Genomic DNA, 22904 nt, shown 5'->3' on the forward strand with positions numbered 1-22904 from the left:
GGGGGGGGGGGGGGGCGGGGCAACTAGCCTGGCTTTGTCAACAATAACACAATAACACAGTCTGCCTACCAGCACCTATAAAGCTCACAAAATGTGGTATCAATCTTCTCATCTGACTCTCTGTAAGATAGCGAAAACGCACATTTTCCAAAATGTCAAACCATTCCTTTAAAACTGTATTTTTCTTTTTCGTTTTATTAAGCTATTGTCCTGAACTTGCTAGCATTTGGACCTCATATTGGCATGACAAGTTGACATTTGGACATTTGTCCTTCAGCTCCATATATACCCGTTGTGTGTGTGCCCATCTGGGTAATAGGCTAAAAGGGAGACCCACATGAGCTATTATCCTCACTTGCCACATGGGCATCTGCAAATGGGACTCTTATGCGTGGTGCTGGTTATCACAAAGGTTAAACATGGGTTAAACAGGCTTGTTTGAGCATTTAACTTTTAATTTGGAAGCAATACAAGAAAATGGGTCAAAAAGCAATAAATATATAGATGGCCCTGTTCTATCCACTTGGTTAGCCCAAATGGTTGTGAAATGCCAGTCTATCACTAATCCAAACTATGTGATGGAGTGGTGCAATAAGGATTTCAGGCCTGACTATTGTTTTCCCTTTGTCTAATCCTTTCCCTCAGCAGAGCGAGATGCTGATCAACCAGCTGAGGGAGATCACCGGCATCCAGGACCTACAGATTCTCTACAGAGCCTTGAATGTAAGCTCTAAGAAATTATTGTCGGCTTTTAGGATCCCTGGCATTGTATAATGAGCAGGTTTTTTGTACTATGTGGTTATTTTGCCACAATGCAAGCCACTGAATTTGAAAGTGTAACATAATCCGAATACTGAACACATAGAATAAGACAAAGACATCCGAGTTGTTACACAAGATGACCAAAAATATTTTTTGTTAGCTCTGGTGTAGCTAAATAAATTTGCAACAGTATGCTATAATATTACTTATTACAAAGATATAGCATACTGATTAAGATTATTATCCAAATCCAGTTTGTTGTAGTTGCAGTTGGACATTAATTCGACTTATTATCAACCCCCATACCTTGAAAATGGAAACATATTTATAGAACATTGGAGAAACTGGAAGTATGAGAACGATCAGATTTCATCAGAGCATGTAAATGCATTGAAGGTTTACATCAAAAAACATTCAAGGAAGAAGATCAAAATACAAACAGCATCTGCAGCCATGCCACCAGCTCTGAGGCTGTAATGCTCATTGTAAAGAAAACCAAATTACCAAGTTCAAGTTTAAAGTTGTTTTGAGAGCCTCAGTAGTTACTTGTTGCATGTTATTACAATTCATCCTGTGGAGAACATGAATGTTTGTACAAAATGTCATGGCAATCCATCACTAGAGCCATGTTGCTAGTTGGCTAAAAACATAGCTCTTGCTGTTCTTAGTAACTTAGTGTAATTAATGAATGAAGGAACACTCTTTGAATACATGAAAAGCCCCCCTTAGGGTGCCAAATGTACACCCCAGCGCACTTCTTATATTTTGAAACACAACTGCAAATGAAATAATCCCTAGGAGCTTGAGTTAATAGGAAACCCATAAAAGTGATAATTGCCACACACTACAATAAACAGTCTGGCTGACTGTGGTGCAGACTTCATCCAACCTGTTGTACCAGGGGCAGAAAGAGCGACAGCAGGAGCTCACAGGTTTGGGAGGGGTACATACTCTGGAAGTTCCATACAAAATTAGAAATGTTTGTGTACTGCTGGTTTCAAACACAAAAGGGTATTTCTCTTTAATTAATCAACTGAGTGCAAGCACATGTTTATATTATTAAATAATAAATAATAAATACACTCACTGTATTTCATATTTTTATATTTCTCTCTTAGAGTTATGGTGTATTGTATTGTTACATCTTCCGCAAACAGTAATAATATCCAGAATATCTGCCCTTATCTTTTCCTTGTGCCCTCTCTTTAAGGCCAGTCAAGGTGACATTGGACATGCCGTTGGACTCCTGACAACCCAGCCTGCAGAGGTTCAGGATCCTGGAGAACTACAGGATTCAGGGACCTCTGGTGAGGACTGGGAAGGCCAGAAAGGTACACAGGGGACAGAAGAAGAACGCAGAAAAGTCTGATTACATTTACTTTAGTGTCAAACCATTTTCATATATAAAAAATAATATATTTTTCATATGGAACTGCAAATTGACATAAGGTTGATGGCAGAGATGACACTTCCAGCACATATTACACAAATGTTCAGTTCAATAAGCAATGTAAACCACATTCATTTTGAAATGATTGTATGTTATGCTGTGTGAAGCAGGGGATATTAAAGTAGTCACAAAACAGGAAGAGGAAAATACTCCTATACCAGAGTAAAGTAAGCTAAATATATCAGAGCTGCATTCATGATTTCAGTGAAGCTTTGTTCAGTTCAGAGCTTTTCTTATTAGGACGATTCATAGGCCCTTTCAGACATGTAATCTGTAACATTGCTGGGTTTATTTATGCATAAAAAAATTTACTGAACACCAAGCTGAAAACTATTGTTTCACTGACCTTCTCATTCCAAAAGATTCAATACCTTTGTACCCGTGATTACACCCATTATCGAATCACTGATACACCCTTACCTTTCTACATCACTAAAGCGAGGTCAGAATTGACCCATTTGAGGTCAGCAATAACTAGGTTTTCAGCTTGTGTTGAGTTAAGGTTTCAGTATGGTTCAAACTAGGTTGCACAACGTGTCATTCGACCACATCTAAAGTCACATATTAAGCGTTTATACCTGTGCCGAATGGCCACACTAAACAGTGCGGCGAAAAGCTGTCAAAGCCTCCTTCTTATTATTCTTAAGACTTATGGGTTTTTTGCTTGTCTTTGTAGTCTTAACAAGATTAACCATACAAATGTGGGTAACGCTGTATGGCATACCGGAAGTCCATACTTCACATAAAGTGGGTGCCGATTAAGCATCAACGTTCCAAGAAATATTTTGTTTAAAGCATAATGACTTATCTTGAGCATAGCTTGAAAAGTAGTGGCTTTGTGCTTAGGCTCAAAAACAGGTGTCTGTTAGGGAACAATACTCAGTTGATTCAGATTCAGATGTTAGAGTGGAGCACTTATGGTAGGTAAGTAGAGTAGCATAGAAGATTTTATGAAAAGCTATGCAATCTATTATTCCCCAAATGTTTTTCTAATTGAACACAAAACTGTTTTGTAACAAGAATTGTTGGATGTTTGTGGACACATTAATGTCTGTTTCTGCAGGACTTCCTAAAGATGAACTGCAGACCGCCATAGAACTCAGCCTGCAGGAGTCCCAAAATGCCCAGGAAGAGGAGAGAGAATTTAATAGGTACACCTGCTTTCTATGCAATGCTTCTTTTTTATTGATGGCCGTGTTTTTTTAGCTGACTTTCATAGAGAAAAATATGAAAATGGAAACAGTGGATGCGGACGCTTGTGAGTTTTCTTCCTCTCTGCTCTGGTTGTTTTGCAAACAGAACTGAAATACTCTTGTTCAGTAGTTTCCTGTTGTCTGTACGTGTATAAATCAATCTGAGAACAACAACAAATGACAAGTAGTTGGCAGCTTAAAGTAAGGTAGTTTACTTAAGCCATTAGCTAAAGGTTTTGAAATGTCAGTAAGTTGGTTGGTTGGTCCTCACTGGTACCAGAAATGTCTTGTGAGTGTCACTACAGAGCAACATTTTTAATTATCCAGTGAGGTATCTCAGCAGTTACTAGACAGATTGGCACAAAATTTGATACTGTCATGAATGCTTCCAAGACTATGAATGAACCCCTGATTTTTCCTCTAGTGCCACCATGAGGTTGACAATTTGGTTAAGATTGAAATGTGTCAACAAACTTTAAATATGTACAGTACATTGGGGTATGACCAAATTCCTGCAAAACATTTGACATTCCTATCAGCAAAGCTTGTTAGCATAGTAACAGACTCAACTATGATAGTGTTCACGATAATCATTACCTTCAAACATCAGAATGTTAATAGAGGATGTGTTTAATTGAGTCAGTGCATGAGTGCTTTTAAATGGGTAATTTGATGTTCTGCAGGGCTCTGGAGGCCAGTGCAGAGGAGAATGCAGCAAGGATGAAGAGGAAGAGATGTGAAGCCCAGAGTGAGATGTGCAGCCCTGCAGACTGGATCCGTCAGGACGACTGGCCCGTGGGCATTCGCAATGTTGGAAACACCTGCTGGTTCAGTGCTGTTATCCAGGTGAGAATGAGGAGGGCCAGGTGAGAATTGGTTACATTAAAGCGATGATGATCTGTTCAGGAAGATAATTAAACTGCACCATTCAAAGTTGGGAGGCAATTTTGCTCCACAACATGGGTATGTTTGTCAACCGAGGTCAAACAGTACCCATATTGCCGGTGTTCATTCTAAAAACACATGATAAACAACTGACCAAACCTGGCCAATTTCTGACAGTTGCACATGCACAACTGCCGTCATATGCACAATCTGCTACTTTTTATTGATACATTTAAGTAGATGTCACAATTCATTTAAATGAATAAAAGTATTCCAATTCAAAGTACAGAATTCATGTTGCAGCTGCACAGTGCACCTAGTATACCATATGTTAAGTGCACTAAGCTCCCTCTAAGTGTCCACCTGTTCTAACAGTGTCTCACATCCTTTGCTGCTAAAACTTAAAATAGCAATCTTACATGGCCGGCCTAACAAACGTTTATAGACTCAGAGTTTGCCTTCCAAGATTTCTAACTTTAGTCTGTCAGAGATATCGCACCTTTTATGCAGTCAGCAAAAAAACGTTTTGGGTTACACCAATCTCTATAACGTACAGTTTTTTCCACTTTAAGATTAGTAGTGATCTTTTGTGACCTGGTTCTAAAGAATATCCCCCCAGAGTTAAGTACCAGACATGTGACAGGAGAAAAAGCTGTTACTACAGAAATATCTTCAAAATCACCTTTTCATAGACTTATAACATCCTAATAGAGTTAGCAGAAAAATCAGGAAGAAAACAAAAAGGTGTGGGCATATTTCTGCTAAATGAGAACATTTAGTATTTCTCTGAGCTGCTAATTCTATTACAAGTCCATTCCAGACTGAATTTTGTCAGGCCTATCAGATGACTCGGCAGAAACTGGAGCCCTTATTGAGATACACAGGCTGTGTGTTAAATTAAATAGCGAGTGATGTGATGATGGAGCGAGCGGTGGACTTGAAATGGACAGAGAGGAGACAGTGATTGTTTGTCTCTGTTGAACTCAGATAGGCTTCTACATCGATTTAGAAGTCAAACCCCCAAAGGACAGGGGTTATTATCTGGGAATAGAAACGGGAAAATGAGACAGTGTTGTTTGAATACAAATGGCGTTCAAATGATACCCTTTTGTTTATTTTTTTGCTGGTGTCAATACTGTTTGTTAGAATTGAACTGATTTTCGTAGATTCAACAGGGCCTGGCGCTTGATAAAGCAGTCTCCCCGAAAAAAGTAATTATGCTATCAGATTGAGGCTGAGTGACCACATGATTCAGTTGTCAGCTCATATTCCCCCCATTATCCTTTGTGGTATAAATTACAGTAAAACGGAGATAAGCCGTAATTGAATTTCCTGCTCAAAACGAAATATATATCAAGATATTCATAAGTGCTCAGAAGCTCCACTCACCAGCACAAATGACACACAAGACACATTTGACTGGTATTAACACATTTAGGTTATCATGAGAAACACAAGTATCTTATAACAAAGTGACATGGTTTTTGTGCAGGACTATTATGTGTAAAATAGAATAAAAATACCATACAATTCAGGAAACATTTCTCAAGACATCCATAAGTTGCTGGGATACTAGTGTCTGCTATGTTATATCCCTAAAGGTAAAGGAAATCACTTATTTTATTTTATTGCTTGGAGCGAATTTTGAATTGTATGTAATTCAGAAAGCTCAATGGCCAAGTCAGTGCTGAAGGGCCCAAAGTTGCATTTTGTCTCATCAGAGATGCATACCTAATATGGTGATTTGATTGAAATTACGGAAAAAATATTTCAACTCTTCTTTAAGGATCATATTTTATAATAGAAAGGATCTTCATTGTACTGCCAATTATAGAAAAGGGTGGGATAGACTTCTCATTCAGGAGGCTCACAACAATGACGTTTTTGATAAGAAGCTGTGTAGTCTACAATTTGTGAAATGCTGTTGCTCGCCATAACCTGTGAGTAGATTTCACCCTGGGTCCCGTTTCCCAAAACTACCTGAAAGCTAAAATCCATCTTACAAACCTTGTGATACCCAGAAAACATCCATAGACATTCATAGAAATTACTGCAGATTATTGAGTGTTTAATACACACTCACAGAAGGTTATAAACCTCTTTGCACCACTCTGAAACTTGCAGGAGGGACCCCAATCTATCCATAATTAAGTTGGTGAAACACTAATGTAAAATGGAAGTTAGACAGTTGCAAATGCCAACTAGCTAAATATCACTGGCATGGGGAAATGTGTTCTGTGTTGATCCAACATACTGTATTTTGCATATGACCATGTTTCTTCTATAATCTCTCCAAGTAATGATGATCTACCAGCTGGTAATTCTCCACATCTGACCTTTATTGGCAGGCTGCATTAATTACCCTTGTTTTGTATTTTGTTGCAGTCACTGTTCCACCTGCCTGTGTTCAGGAGGTTGGTCCTCAACTACCATCTGTCTGAGCAAGTACTGGAGAAGTGTAAGAGCCACTCCGTGAGTAAACTACTATCACCAGCACACTCCAAAACAACAGTGGGTTACTCTGCCACTGCCATTTCCACCAGACAGACCTTTGTTTGCATATTATTTTACATACAGGTAAATATTTCTCAAAATGTTTCATTCATACGCATAAAGGAGAGAGTTGAACTTTGAATACACACAAGCTGTGAATGTTCTGTTAATATAAACGTAGCCACTATGTGATAGTGTAAAGAGGTTTGTTGACTTTGAGCTTGTGTTAACAGGACAAGAGGAACATAGCTTTCATGCAGGAGCTTCGCTGTCTGTTTTCCCTCATGGTGGGCTCCACTCGAAGGTTTGTGGATCCTTCTGCTGCAGTGGAGTTACTGCGAGACGCCTTCAGGACCAATGAGGCCCAACAGGTGCAACACGTTCTTGTCTTATTAAAGTGTAGGGGCCCCGCATTAGTCAATAAGGCTGGATTAGAACACATATGTGGCATCAACTCATGAAATCAAGTTGCTCTTGATTCCGATGTCCACTTTAATAATTGTGAATTTATATAGAATAAAAATACCATAAAATCCAGGAAACATTTCTCAGGATTTATGTTTCTTTGTATGTTAAAAAGAAAACATACACACAGGAGAAAAAAAACATAAACAAGAAACACCCACTTGAAAACAAGATGATGCATCTCAAGAAGCTTTTCCTGTGGACAATAAATTTATTGAGAAAATCCCCTCAGATCAAACACGCTTGATATTTTCAACTTGTCTCAGATCCTGTTAATGTGAACACAGTGTTTCATCTGTATTCACCTGCATACTAACAAGACTTTTTAGTTTAGCTTCTGTGCTTACCCCTGACCTTTCGGGTCTCTTTTCTATCCTCTCTCTCTCTTCCTTTTCTGTCTCGCTTATTTTCTATCAAGGTAGTGAGGCTTTTATTTGTGTTTTGGGAGGATAAACAGAGAGGGACAGATTGCGCCTGAACCAAAACATACATTGATTGTGAACCCACAAATAGACTGCATCTTGTAATGGGAGATCCCATGTCTTCACTGCCTTTCCAGAGTGCCCACAGATTGGGTGTGAAGAGGGCAATTTCCTCGGCCGGTTTGCAATAGTTTCTGTCCAATCAACTTGTAATGTGCATTGGCCGTTATTAGCTTTTTAGAGAGCTTTTATCCACATCTCACAGTCTTCGTCAGTGGATTGAATTTGCTCAGTTGTCGTAGAGATACTGTAGCTCAGGTGTCATCGCATCACATCACAGTATTGAACTGTGTCTATGTGATGACAACTGAGCAAACTCCATCCGCTGAAGAAGACTGTAAGATGAGGTTAAAACCATCAGAAAAACTGACCTTTGGTAAAGATTTTCAAACTGCTGTTTCCATGGTCCTTAATGAACTCATGTAACTCAATCGTTTACTATTACAGCTACACCACATATCTTAACTTTGACCCTGACCCAATACATAGTTTGTTTTAGATGTTTTTTTCTAACTTTTTTCTTCTTTCTTCTTTGTCTTCATTTCAGGATGTTAGTGAGTTTTCCCACAAACTGCTTGACTGGCTAGAGGATGCATTTCAACTGGCTGCGAAAGAAATGTAAGTTATATGTTGATATCATCCACATACACTGACTGTTCTTCTTCTCTCTTTCTTCTTCTCTTTGCTAAATTACATAAACATTATGTCATGGTTAACTTTCAGTTGCGCAGAAGACAAGCAACAAAACCCCATGGTCCAGCTTTTCTACGGTACCTTTGTGACAGAAAGAATACACGAGGGTATGAGTTTTGTATGAGTTTTGTCATTGTGACAGTTAATATGAATTCTGGTCTTAATCACTCACGTTCATGTTACTCTGCTTAGGTAAGACTTTGTGTAATATTGAGCAGTTTGGCCAGTACCCCCTGCAAGTGAATGGCTTCAACAACCTGGACGAATGCCTAGAAGGTGCTATGGTTGAGAAGGAGATCGAGTCACTACATTCAGATCACAGCATCACGTCTGGCCGTGAGGTGAATCATTTCATCGACTAACAATAGAATTTATACAAAATTTCAGCATTTGGGCAATTTGATGGTTTGCTAAGACAGTTGTATTTTCTCTTGGTTGCAGAGATGGTTCAAAAAGTTACCACCAGTCTTGACATTTGAACTGTCTAGATTTGAATTCAACACCCAGCTCGGACGTCCAGAAAAAATACACAAAAAACTGGAGTTCCCACAAATCATTTATATGGACAGGTGAGCTTTGGAAAGATAACACAGTCATTGACGTGCAGGTTCATACAATTTCACTTGTTACAACACAGGGAAAGAAGCTTCTGCAGTAGACATGGAGATGATTCTAAAGGAAACATAGGCTGCACCAATTTTCACCAGGACTGTCTCACAAACAAGCTCAGTTTATTGTAAAATTAGAAGGGAAGAAATACAAAGCTAACAATGTGTCCATTTAGATGTTTCAACAAATCTAAAACACATGCACTGATCAATTTAGTGGATTACCTGATATTTCTCTGTACAGATATCTTCACAAAAACATAGAGCAGGCCCACGAGAGGAGAGTAGAGGTGAAAAAACTCAAGGAACAACTTGCAGCCCTTCAACAGAAACTTGAATGGTAAGTTACCTGAGATATGACTTCCCCACTCTATGGGAATAAATCTTGCACTAATTGTGTCCTGTCTTTATTTGCAGCTACAAAAACTATGGCTCAGGACCTACTAAGTATCCTCTGGCTGACATGTTGCAGTTTGTGCTAGAGTTTGCTACCACCAAGCCTTCAAGTGTTTCCCCAGCTGAAGATCTGAGACCAACATCACCTTCACCGACACCAGCAAGCCACCCCCTCAGTGAACCCATCTCCAAAGACAACAGGTTGAGTACACAGAGGACCAGAGAACTGTACAAGGCGGTAGTTCTAGATTAAAGACAAAAGCAAAATTTGCCCACAGGCCTTTACTGGCGCAGCATAAACAGTCAAAAACCTATTGTCTCTTTCAAATGCTATGCTGATAATACTATTGACTAAACTGAATTAAATTGAATTACATTACATTACTACATTACATACAATATATATATTAAACTCTGGATCCTTAACTCAAATCAATCCTCCAGTTCTCTCAGCAAATTCAGCAGCTTTTCCACCAATATTAAGAATACCAGCCAAAAAATGGTATATTTATATTTACCAGTATGTCCATAGTTTTGGCCTTCAGTCCTATGAGTAATAATATAATACTCACCAAGGTAATAACAGCAATCTCGAAAACATTGAACGGGTACACAGTTTGACATTTGTTTATATAAAAATATAACTAAAAAAGATTGCTCACTGATTTTGAGACACAGTTTCCCTCCTTTACAAATCTTCACACAAACATTACACCACAACTTTCTTACAGCACTGAACATATTGGACAGAATTGAACCTGTCTTTGATGCTTTTCTTGCTTCTTTCAGTGAACCTGGAGACACAGAGTCATCTGAGGGCCTGGTTTCCAGTGTTTCCAGTTGCCAGCGGACCCCCATATACAAGCCCTTCACCCAGTGCAAACTCCCAATTGACTGCCCACCCCACCCAGCCCCCCACAGCATTACTGAAGAAGAGTTGCACTTTGTTAAGACCTGCCTACAGCGTTGGAGGACCGAAGTAGAAAATGACATAATTGGTAAGCAAATGCAAATTCTTATTCACCACTATACAAGCCTTGTTGTGCTTAGCATTATGGGCTCTGTTTTTGGCTATTTAGCAGCTAAATGCTCCACTATGTTCAATAGTTTCTTGCCAACGTCAGACTTCACGTGCTGGACAGGTAGTGTATTGTGGCTTTTATCCATTTTTCTGAAAATAGCTGTCAGCTGTTGCTGGAAAAATGTAAAACCAAAACATCCATTGTTAATAAAATAAATAAAAACACACCCTCTGCTGTACTTCTTCACCCACTTGGTTGCACCAAAATACCTGGTATATAAATAAAAATAACTGCTGCATGGGAGGGAAAAACCCCAAGGCGCCTTAGGATAATACTACTTAATACTCTGGCACACAGCGTCTTACCTGTATAAAAGAAGAGCCGAATATCTCTAAATCTCTTAACTAACTGTGCCTCATGTAATATATGTATATATATATATATATATATTTCATTTGTTGTTTTTTTGTTTTGTTGTTTTTTTTGTGTGTGTATGTGTGTGTTTTCCAGAGCTAAAGGCCAGCATTGACAGGCTCACTCAGATGCTGGAGGGCATGTACTCAGACAACAATCTCTGCCAGGTACGACTTACACTCAACTAATTCACTCTGACAAACAGCAATTCAATCACGCGTTTTACATCTACAGCTGCAGAAAGCGCATTGGCTGAAATTAGATGAAACTGCATTGATCTCAATGTAGAAACTAAAAAGAAAATAATGCAATGTAAACAGAACAACAGAATATAAATAAGAACAGATCAGATGAATGTTATGCTGTAGCGAATTTAGAATTTAGTCACATCTCAGTATTTGGATATTGGATGCCAATATTGGAGGGCTTTAGTATTTTATACAGTGAGGGTTCAATGCTGTCGCCCACTCTACTCTTAATTAGGTACCCTACAGACTCCATGCCGTGCTCGTCCATGAAGGCCAGGCATCAGCAGGTCATTATTGGGCCTACATCTACGACCATGCCAACAAGCGCTGGATGAAGTACAATGATATTAGCATCACTGAGTCATCATGGGAGGAACTGGAGCGGGACTCATTTGGGGGCTTGACCAATGCCAGTGCCTACTGCCTGATGTACATTGATGACAGGAAACCCCACCTTATTACAGGTACAATTTGCTTTGGTCAGATAAGATTAACTTTGAACAAACCTAAAGGGGATATCAGATTTCAGACCCATGCTGAGACCCATGCTTTAAGCCAGGACTGAACACCTGAGCAAAGCAAGTACTTTATTCAGTACACAGTACAAAGGTAATGCAGGATGCTAAATAGTACCACTAGTGTTAGCAGAAAAAGACAACAATGCTACAATTGTGCATTAGGAAAAGATGCCAAACCATTGAAAAATATAAAATACAGTAATAAGTAAATGCACGGCATGTGATGTACTTGGAAGCTCCTTGTGTAAGTCTATTAACTGACACAACCCCACATCCACGTAGACGACACAGATGATGAGACAGGCCAGGTGCTGCATGGCATGGACTCGCTGCCACCCATCCTCAGACGCTATGTCCTTGAAGATAACCGCTGGTTCCAGCAGGAGCTCAGTGAATGGGAAGAGCAGTTCTGCCAGACTGCAACCCCACAGGGAGAGTCTACAGCCTCTGCAGAGCCCCCAAACCCCAGTCCAGACAATATACACCAAATACCAGTTGAGCCAGTGCCCCAGTCAGGACCATCCACTGAAGAGCTGGAACAGGAAGCTTCTTCAGAGCCACAACCAGACCCAGAAGCAGAGAAGGATCTGGAGCCTGATCCCAGAGAGAAGCCTGAAGGTCTGTAGTGGTGATTAGAGAAAAAGGAATGAGGTAACATTTTTATAAGCCTTAACAGCCCATTGTGCATTATTTTTAGATAACTGCACAAATAATTTGTGTAAGTATAAAAACATGTAGTAATGACCACTATAAATAGCCATTGTAAACTTTAACTAATTCATACACATTTAAGTCAATAACATGGATTTTAACCAAAACTTTAACTTTGAGAACCTAAAATATACAGCAGATGAAGAAAGCATACATGAAAAATGTGTTAGTATATATATATATATATATATATATATATATATATTTATTGCTATTTTATATCTTCCACTAAAAATATAAATAGGCAGTACTAATTGAAAAAAATTCTAATGGAAAATGGTCATGGTATCAGATGGATAATCCACGATAACACTGTGTGGTTATCAAAAAGAGACTGTGCAACTGTGATGTGTGTTATTTTTCAATAATCACACAGGTCTGAATGGTTTATCCCTTACATACAAATGCAAGTGATCATATAGTGAGATGATACTTTCAGCTTGAATAGGGCATTCCTTCTTACATGTGTAAATCCCAAGTATGTCAAAGACAGAAACCAATGGGTGACGTCACGGATATTACGGCCATTTTTATATACAGTGTATGGTCAGAGACAGAGAAAGGTTTGTTTTTAAATACTAAAATACCAATAACTCGCTTTGCACGGGCACATTTGACTGAACCTCTCACCTGTGCACCTTGTTCTCTGCGCTGGGCACCAAAATATCACACAGACCGGAAAAGCAAATTCAAGGTTATGAAAATATCAAATGGTCCGAGAGCTGCTTGCATTCGTTGTTGCACTGCCAGAATATGAGGGCCCCCTATCTCTACACAAAATTAGGATTATAAATTGGAATTTTTTAATTTATATCCTGTAGTACATGATGAGGTAGCCATTATGTATCTTGCAATTAAAAGCAACTATTCATTACAGTCATGTGTGTCCACTCACAGCCTCTCTCCTCTCCTTTTGTGACCCCAGAAGAAGCAGAGTTAACGCCACCACCACCACCACCACAGAGCCCTGGCTGCCAGCCAGAGGACACCAGTGGTGCAGTAGTCACTGACACCATGGGGCCCAGCCAGAGTTCCAGCACAGATGAGAAGGAGCTTCAGAGTCAGGTGGGGAAGTCTGTGACCTGTGACACCCCCCTCCCACCCACCTCATTCCCCCTCTGTAGAATATGGGTCAGAAATTCTAGGCCACAAAAACAAAGTGTGTACATCTGGGTCAAGGATCCTATTTCACCACTTAGCATAGCAATGGAGATCTAGGCTTAATGTCAGGCAGTGTGTAGAGTAATATACAGATAGAGTCAGGAGTAATTACTGCTACTGCAGCTGATTTGATTTTGATTTGTCAGTAGTTTGTTAAGATGCAATTTTCACTTCATTATACTATATAATTTTCAGTTTTTAAGTTTTACCAGATATAGTTACTTCACTCCACAGGTCTTTATAATGCATACAGATGTACAGATTAGGCCAAGTGCATTTTTACATTGAGGCACACTATGCAAGTCCTGAAATAGACTTCCAAAATGCTCTAGGATAGGTCCAAAGCCCTCAAACTGAACAGAAAAGCAGAGATAGATTATGGATTTTGATGTGAATCTTGTTAAATCTTTCTCTGCCAGACTCCTTGCCCTGAAGCAGAGCTTAGTGAACAGGCACCATCTGACCCCCATGTGGAGAAGGAACACAAACAGGTGGCAGGCCTTGGCCTTCAAGCTGAAGTTGAGCCAGAGGCTTCCAGAGAAGCTCCTGACCATGACACAAACCCGGAGGATGAGGAGCAGCAGGAGGTCCCAGCTAGACAACGACAGACTGAGAACGAAGTTTCAGAAGTGGAGATCCCGAACGTGGGCAGGATCATGGTGAGAGCTGATGCTGATGGATACAACGAAGAGGTAATTAAGTGTGATAATGTGATATGAATTCAGTAGCTAAAACCAAATCGATGCACTTGCAACCTTTCAAGTTAATGTCATTACATATAAACTAAACTGGGTGTAATTTGAGGATAAGTGTAATAAAACCACCTTAAAATGAAGAGAGGATTAGTCTATCCTTAGTCTTCTTGGATGCAGTTTCAACTGTCAAGTAGTTACTACACAAATTTTGATAGGTGTGGAATACACAGTTCTACTTACATTTTGAAGAGATAGTGTTTCTTAGTTCTCAACACGGTGTGACTCTATGGTAACACACTATTTATAGTTTTGTAGTTTTTCTTTCATATGATGTTTTTCAGTAACCTGTTTGCTGCCCTGTGTTATAATAACTCTTGTTTCTTCTCTTCACTGCCATATCATTTCCTAGATGATGCTGACACCAGCTATGCAGGGCGTCATTCTAGCCATAGCCAAGGCCAGACAAACATTCGATAAGGAAGGCCCTGAGGCTGGCCTCATCAAGGTATGGTGTTTAAGGGATATTGAAGGTCCTCGCATCATCATCGTCAACATATTCTGTAATAACAATTAGTAATGTTAAGAGGATCTGAAGCCTCCCTAAGATTTTCTTTCCATAAAGAATAAAGACCAGAATCTTGTATAAACTCTTCCAAATGTAAGAAGTTCAAAGTCAATAACAGGAATGTTTTAACCTTGTAAATTTAAAATTCAATAATCCCCAGATTTCCATCCCAACACAGAAACTACTCAAAACAGAAGATACTGCAAATAGGTTAAAAAGTTTGATTCTGAAAAAAGTTAAATAATTTACTTGTTTATATGTATTTTTGTTGAGATTTTTTACTTTAATAATTCATTATGAATTAAAGATGTTAGCCTGTCTTAACTCTGTTGCATGCATTATTACCAAAATTCTTGTAATATACTTGTTCTTGTATTCAATCTATCTGTCTACATGTTTGCCAACTATGAGCATATTGGCAGATTTAGATATAATTAAAACTAAGATGAATTTCCCACTGCTTCTTCAGGCCTTCCATGAGGAGTATTCCCGCTTGTATGAACTCTCCAAGGAGGAGACCACACCCCAGGAGGATGCTCGTCTGCAGCATTCTCTGGTCTACTTCTTCCAGAACAAGGCACCCAACCGTATTATTGAGAGGACGCTGCTGGAGCAGTTTACTGACCGAAACCTGAGCTTCGATGAGAGGTAGACATATATACCAGACAAATGGCCTCTTGATGAGTCTCAGACATTAGTGTATTACAGCAGCTCAGGTATTTAAAAGTTAGTATATATATAGATTGAGAGAGAGAGAGAGAGTAGATAAACTATTGTCACAATCTAGAATGAAACTGAAATGGACCACAAACCAAAGAACAAGAGGAAGAACCTGGACATATATATATATTAAAACAAGTTGAGAGACTGAAAGCATTAGGGGACAAGATAAACTGATATGTCAGAAAATAGATAATTTTCAAGAGGTGTCTGTCTGGTGGGTACAGTGTGTACACAAAGCAGAGATAAGAAAGTAACTAAGGTAAAACGTGTGGACGACAGCAGCACTTCATAGTCCAAAGAGAAATACAGTAGACCATCATGCCATCTAGTGTCCAAAGCAGAGACCTGCAGCATGGTGTGAAAGTTCATATATTGATCCTGTTGTAAGTTAAAATCATTTATATGTCCTTTCTGTACATGCAGGGCCATCAGTATCATGAGGGAAGCCCGATCCAAGCTGCGCCTCATCAAGCCAGAGGACATGGATATGGATGAGTATTTGGTACTGTCTAACTTCTGCCTTATTGGACAATTAGATTTAGATTTTTTTTATATATATTTTTGTTTTAACCCTTATGTGCTGTTGTGGCTGTTTTCAGCCACTATGGGGTATTTTTGAGTCTTAATTTGGCCATAACTTTTTCTGTGTTTCAGCAAATGGAATGATTTTTGGTGACAAATCTTATTTTGACACATATTTTGGGAAAATGCTTTGAAAAATTTCTAAAACTCAACAGTACACTGTGGGCAAATTCACCACCCTTTCGTTATGTTCGTGGCTGAACAGCCAATACTTTGAACTGCTGTAAAAATGTTTCGGATAAATATCTAAAAAGATTTTTTTTGCATAAATCTATTAATCAACCTCAGTCTTTATCAAAACAGGATTTTAACTCTTTAATTGCCAAATTCATAAATGATGTCAACATTGTTTTTGATGCATTGTTAGTTTTTGTGCAGCATCAGATTTTAACTTTTTCTCCCTCATTTACTGTTCGTGGATGTTTTTTCCCCATTGACTTCCATTATAACTAAATTTTTTTATTGCAAAGCCATGACACCAGATAATCATGCATTTTTGATTGTTGGTGGTTTTCCCTGTTGGGAAGAGGTAAAAATTGTCATTTTTACTGTTGATAACCAGGTGGCACCATTAACCATTTATAGGCCTGTGCAAAAAAACAAAACAAAACAAAAAAAACACTAAGCATCTGCATCAGATATATGAACACTTTATTGTGAACCAAAATGCAACAACAATGCTGCTGCTGATGCTGCACAAAACCTAACAATGCATCAAAAACAATGTTGTTTCTAATCTTTGACATGTCCAAGACTGTGATAAAAGGTTAAAAAAAATCCAGTCCACAATTACATTTTATATTGAAAATAAGTCATTTTGTGTTGTTTTTTTCCCAAATCAGTGACATCATTTATAAATTTGGCAATTAAAGAGTTAAAATCCTGATATATTTTAAACATTTAGTAGTTTTGATCAGGACTGAAGTTGATTAATAGATTTATGCAAAATAATTTTTTTTAAATATTTATCTGATACATTTTTACAGCAGTTTAAAGTAGTGGCTGTTTTCAGCCACGAACATAACGAAAGGGTAGTGAATTTGAACAATGCACAATTAGATTTAGATTTTTTTGATATATATTTTTGTTTTAAATGTTATCAGATCCATCGTGCTATATGGCAATAAAGTGAAATGGCAATGACACACACCAGAGAGTAGGCATCTGTTTTCTTTATGCCTATTGGGCCAAAGAGACCAGTGGAGAAATGTGTGAACTATATGAGTAGTTGCTTTGTGGTTCAACTACAATTTGAAAAGTTATCTCATTCTGGCTAGAATGTCTAGTAATAGTGTAATAAAATAGTACACCATTTACTGTCAGATGTAATGAAAGTATTAACACACAGCTTAGATTAGCGGTCAAATGTCAGTCTAGCATTATATTTAGTACCATGAGGTTATAAAAACACATTATTACATAGTAGTCTCTGCAATGTGGAAGAGGTTAAGCTGTTCAGGATGTTAAAGCCCTAATCCGACACGTTTATTTGGGTCTGCATGGTTGGAATTCCAGCAGCGTGCTGATATTTGGTTAACTGTGAGATGAGATGTCAGTTAAGTTGATGGGGACAATTTTACAATAATTTTAACAATAATATTGAATAAAGTCAACATCAGACAATTCCTTAATAAAAGGATACTTCTGGTGATATTCTATGTTTTTGTCAACAAAGGAAATTATCCTACAAACAAAGACTTATTATTGTATTATTGCTTATTTTGAGTAGATCCCACAAACCTGCACCATCCTGCTGCAGAATATTCACCAGTGCACCAAGTCCGCAGCTGAAAATAGTCCCCGACTAATGTACTATTTACTCCTGTTTGAGTAATGTTTGCTAAAGATGAAATGGACCTAACTTTCTATTGCAAAATAAAGCTGGGATTTAGTTACTGTCAAGTGGCAGAAGCATAAATAGCAGCTTCAACTCAGATCAGACAATTGAAAAACAGTACAAACAGCAAAGACCAAATTAAGTGAATGTTGGTTGTCCTGTGTGCTCTTTCACAGCAATGGCATGATGACTACAGGCTGTTCAGAACGGTTTTTGTCTACCTGCTGACCGGGCTGGAGCACTACAAGCATGGGAAGTAGGTGTCCAACATTCACCACCACACTACCTGACCAGTCAGTTCACTTCCGCAGGTTCAGCTAGTCAAGTAATGAAAACAGAATGGAAAAGATATTAAGCAGTAACTGATTGATTTCTTACTGATTGGCCAATAGCGGAATTTTTTTTTTTTGATAATAACATGGTTGCTTTGTGTGTGTGCTGCAGGATGCGGGAGGCGCTGACATACCTGGCTCATGCATACGAGACTAATGCCACCCTCCTGAAGAACGGAGACAAACGTGGCATGGACAAGTCTCTAATTGCAGTTTACAGGAGGAAGTGCCTCACTGTGAGTAAGGCAGCTCTTGCAGTCAGTGTGTGGAAGTACAGTACATTATTGTACTCTCAAGCATGAGCACACTCAGCACAATCCTCCTGCGAAAAGGTTAGAATAACAATACAAAAGTAGTAGAAGACATTTCAGGACTCAGACAGAATCATAGCAGTCATCCTTTGGGAACTATCAATCTGACATTTCATGACATTTGGCCAGTAGCTTTGGACCAAAGAGCTGGACAGACAGAAGGTAAAACAGAGTGACCAACAATGCTATATTTAGGCTGTGTCACTAACTGGAAAAAAGTTTGACAAAAGAAGTACTTGGCTAGATGTCTGTGAAGGTTCTCAGTCATCCAGGGCATAGTTATCCAATAAAGGTTTAAATCAAGGGCAACTGATGACCCCAAGTGGTTTTACTTCTCACGTTTCGGCATTGATGCACAAGTGTACTCCCTGGCCCTTTGACGTCACTGTTCGGGCGCACATATTAAAATAACTTTTTATAGCACGCGATTGAGAATATCAGGTTTTCAGAAGTTGCCAAAGTATTTATCAAGATGCACTAATGCAAAACCATAGTATCGACTCAAAATATGATAATAATTTTAATGTACTAAAGATGTTTTTAAAAATATATAAGTGTCAATTGCAAATTGCAATTGATCACACAACATAGTAAATGCAGAGGAAACCTTGTGACAATAACTTTTACTCTCTTCTCCATCCTCTTCCTCCTCCCAACATCCACTATGCAGGCACTGAATGAAAGCGCATCGCGGCTATTTTGCAGTGGTGAAGAGACCAATGTGGAGGAGGGTGTCGCCATCATGGACGAGGCCGTCATCCCATGCCTTCACCTGATGAGCCGGGACTCTGCTTTATCCCAGGAAGACCGGGATGCAATGGAGAGTATCCGCAGCCACTGGTGCTGCTGCCTGGGCCAGGACATGGATGGTAAAATCAGATAATTTAACACATCTGCACATTTTAATCCGCATATATTTTATATTTTGCTTTGTCCAAACCTACACAAACAGTAAATTAATTCACTAAAAATACAACCCATTTCTACTGCTCTTCCTTTGTTTTCAGACTCATTGCAGGTGAAGCTGGGAGAGTTTCTGCCCAGGGTTTTGGACGGTTCAGCTGAGACAGTAGTTCTTAAAGACCCACCCAAAGTCCACGTCAGTCAGGCCCATGATCTGTGCAGTCGTCTGGCCGCTGTCATGGAGTCTATCCACAACACTGCAATAGTCAGCGTTAAGTAAAGCCCTGAACGAAACCCCAAACAACATCTTTGAGCTGTGCGTCCTAACTGCTAGCAACTTGGCCAACTTTTTTTTTTTGCTGGTTTAACATTGCACATGCATATTATTTTGATGTTTTAACATAACAAGCTGTAATCACTTTTCAGGGGTAAATAGAGGGTGAGGCAGGGGTATCAAAACATTACAACAGTAGTAATTTTAACCCAAAAGCTGCTGGAAAACTCTCTCAATGATCAAAATACATGTAAGCCCTGCACCACCCATCAACATCAGCAACCCCCAGCCAGCTGACAAAATACTAACTGTCCTTAATAATCCTAAAGCCCTTAAAGCAGCAGCAGGTGAAGCAAAAGGCCCAAAAGGTAGCAGTCCACTGTATTCTCTTTGTCCCGTGACCTGCAGAACTGGCAAACCTAATGCAGTTTTTGTTTCTTCTGGTACTATGTAGTGACTCTGACCTTTGTCCTAAAGGTTTTATAGAGAACTGTACCGGTTTATATAGCTGTTACCACCTTTTTGTCTGTGTTGCACTCGCCAGCTGAACAGTTATTCATGAAACCAACCTGCTGAACAAACAAGACATCATCAGCAGGAGAACATGGAGGTGTTTTATTGGCCTGGCACACTTAACTTTAAATACTGACAACAATTGGACTGTCACTCAACTCTGTAGGAAGTGGCTTTTGATTGGTAGGATTTGTTGTTGTGTTGCTAAGCTGAACGCACATTAAGGCCTTTAAACAAGGCTAAAAAAACACTAGATTTGTACTAGACAGTAACAAATACTGTTTATGAGCTTTTTAAATATATGTTTTATATTACTTTGTATCTTTTCAATACATATTCTACATGAAACTAGAATGAAACATCTGTAAACAATATCTAAAGTACTAGTATGCATAAAAATATTGGCGGTGCGCTCTGTACAACTCACTGCTGGGCATCTGAACGCTCATATATAGAGATCTCAGTAGATCTGTGGACTGGTGAGATCTACAACTCTTCTTTATTCAAGTTTGACAGGGCACTGTTGGACAGCACCTTGCTCAATAGATGTGCCTTTCCTCACCCTTTAAAGGGTTCTTCTTAAACTATGTAAATCCATTGAAGGGAAAGAACAAGATATGAAGTACTTTTTTCTGGTGTCCCAGTATCATGAATTAATCCTCTGAATCAGGATTTTCAGGCCAGCAAGATGGAGCTGCTCTAACAGCCATTTGTGGCTGCTGATTTCACAATGCTTTCTCACTTAGTATGTGATGATTCTCAATAAATATTTTAAATACTCTGTGTACTCCTTTATTATTTTCTGTCTTCATAGTCTTCATGTCTTCTTAGTAGTGGAGCTTGCAAGTTCTTCCAATTGCTATAATTCATATTGAAATATGTGGCATAGTAGGTGGTATTATATACTATATTTCTTACTGTCAAAAACAACAGACAACAGACTAAAAAACAATGAATACTACTAATTAATATTATTATTAACTATTGTCAGTGAAGCTAAAGCCTGATATAGTGTATTCTTCTGTTCCATAAAGCTCTGTTGTTGTTCAAGAACTATTAAAAACACATTAATGAGCCACACTGAATCCCACATACACTGTCCTGCTGCCAAAAGCACCATGTGTGTTTTGATCCACAACTGAGTCCCCTACAAATCCGCTATTTACTCCTGTTTGAGTACTCACTAAAAACTATGGTAAGAAATTAAAAATACAAAATGTACCTAAATATATTTGTTTTTTAAAAATGTACACCTTCAGTAGGAAACAGCAAGCTAATAGACTGGTTAGAGAAGCCAGAAAGTATAGAGAAACACTCGTATGTGGTTGGTTTTGGTCTTTTAATGAGATTTGTTGATACCAAGAGGAATAGAGAATACTTCCATCTTTACCCTTTATCAGATATGTCTGTTTTCTGACACCTCACACCCGGCCAGTTAATTTCATACTTTCATACATTAGCCATATCAGAATCAGAATCAGCTTTATTTGCCAGGTATGTGTACACATACGAGGAGTTTGACTCAGGATTGTTTATTGCTCAGGATGTGCTTACTCATACAATAATACAATAATAAAATCAAGTACAGGCTACAGTATAGAGAACACATATATACAAAAATAGTGCAATGAGCGGAGTGCAAAGGATGCAGGAGTAACATTATTATCATTATTATGATGGGTCTCTTGAGGTGCAGTCGTTGGTGTAGAGGGAGAAGAGCAGTGGGGAGAGCACACACCCCTGGGGGGCAACAGTGCTGATAGTCCGGGTGCTGGATGTGATGTTCCCCAGCCTCACCTGCTGACTCCTGTCAGTCAGGAAGTTTGTCCACTGACAGGTGGAGGCTGGCACAGTGAGCTGGGTGAGTTTGGTGCGGAGGATGTCCTTGATGATGGTGTTGAACGCCGAGCTGAAGTCCACGAACAGGATCCTTGCACATGTCCCTGCAGTATCGAGGTGTTGCAGGATGTAATACCAGTCCCAAGTTGACTGCATCATCCAATGACCTGTTAGCCCTGTAGGTAAACTGCAGGAGGTCCAGCAAGGGGCCTGTAATGTCCTTCAGGTGGCCCAACACCAGTCTTTCAAAGGACTTCATGACTACAGATGTCAGGGCGACAGGCTTGTAGTCATTTAATCCAGAGATGGAGGGTTTCTTGGGGACCGTGATGATTGTGGAGTGTTTGAAGCAGGAGGGAACTTCACTCACTGCAGTGATCTGTTGAAAATCTTTGTGAAGATGGGGGCCAGCTGGTCTGGGCCAGGAGCCTTCCTGATCTTCTGCCTCTGGAAGAGCTGACTCACATCATCTTCATAGACCATGAGTGCAGGTGAGGGGTCAGAGGTGGGGGTGACAGCATGGCAGTGGGGGAAGGTGACTGTTTGAAGATGGTGTTGGAGCGTGGGAGAGGTGTGACTGTGGGCATCTCAAACCTGCAGTAAAAACCATTCAGCTCGTCAGCCAGTCGTTGAGTACCAGCAGTGTTGGGGGATGGTCTCCTGTGGTTAGTGAGTGTCTGAAGGCCTTTCCACACTGACACAGGGTCTCTGGCTGTGAAGCTGTTTTCTAGCTTTACAGCGTAGCTCCTCTTTGCTGCTTTGACCTCTTTAGTCAGTGTGGTTATACAGGACTCTGTCCCCACTTCTGAAGGAAGGTATAAACTTTTTG

The 22904-nt window shown here is 39.3% G+C and overlaps 1 protein-coding gene across 1 annotated transcript in view; it reads left to right on the forward strand.

The window, feature by feature from the left end:
- Positions 1–20874, forward strand: part of usp28 (ubiquitin specific peptidase 28) — a 22378-nt gene extending 1504 nt beyond the window's left edge. Inside the window, exons 2-26 of the mRNA XM_046040902.1 lie at positions 649–723; positions 1973–2093; positions 3276–3363; positions 4089–4251; positions 6676–6762; positions 7017–7154; positions 8278–8348; positions 8454–8530; positions 8616–8764; positions 8865–8992; positions 9276–9371; positions 9449–9628; positions 10217–10425; positions 10960–11030; positions 11347–11575; positions 11912–12247; positions 13266–13405; positions 13921–14193; positions 14606–14701; positions 15231–15409; positions 15908–15986; positions 18080–18159; positions 18348–18471; positions 19217–19415; positions 19554–20874. Of these exons, the coding sequence (XP_045896858.1) occupies positions 649–723; positions 1973–2093; positions 3276–3363; positions 4089–4251; positions 6676–6762; positions 7017–7154; positions 8278–8348; positions 8454–8530; positions 8616–8764; positions 8865–8992; positions 9276–9371; positions 9449–9628; positions 10217–10425; positions 10960–11030; positions 11347–11575; positions 11912–12247; positions 13266–13405; positions 13921–14193; positions 14606–14701; positions 15231–15409; positions 15908–15986; positions 18080–18159; positions 18348–18471; positions 19217–19415; positions 19554–19729 (3564 nt within the window). The 3' untranslated portion in view covers positions 19730–20874. The remainder of the gene's footprint in view (positions 1–648; positions 724–1972; positions 2094–3275; positions 3364–4088; positions 4252–6675; positions 6763–7016; positions 7155–8277; positions 8349–8453; positions 8531–8615; positions 8765–8864; positions 8993–9275; positions 9372–9448; positions 9629–10216; positions 10426–10959; positions 11031–11346; positions 11576–11911; positions 12248–13265; positions 13406–13920; positions 14194–14605; positions 14702–15230; positions 15410–15907; positions 15987–18079; positions 18160–18347; positions 18472–19216; positions 19416–19553) is intronic.
- The last annotated feature ends 2030 nt before the right edge of the window (positions 20875–22904 follow it).

This window comes from Micropterus dolomieu, linkage group LG23 (assembly GCF_021292245.1).
Source record: "Micropterus dolomieu isolate WLL.071019.BEF.003 ecotype Adirondacks linkage group LG23, ASM2129224v1, whole genome shotgun sequence".
Classification (NCBI taxonomy): domain Eukaryota; kingdom Metazoa; phylum Chordata; class Actinopteri; order Centrarchiformes; family Centrarchidae; genus Micropterus; species Micropterus dolomieu.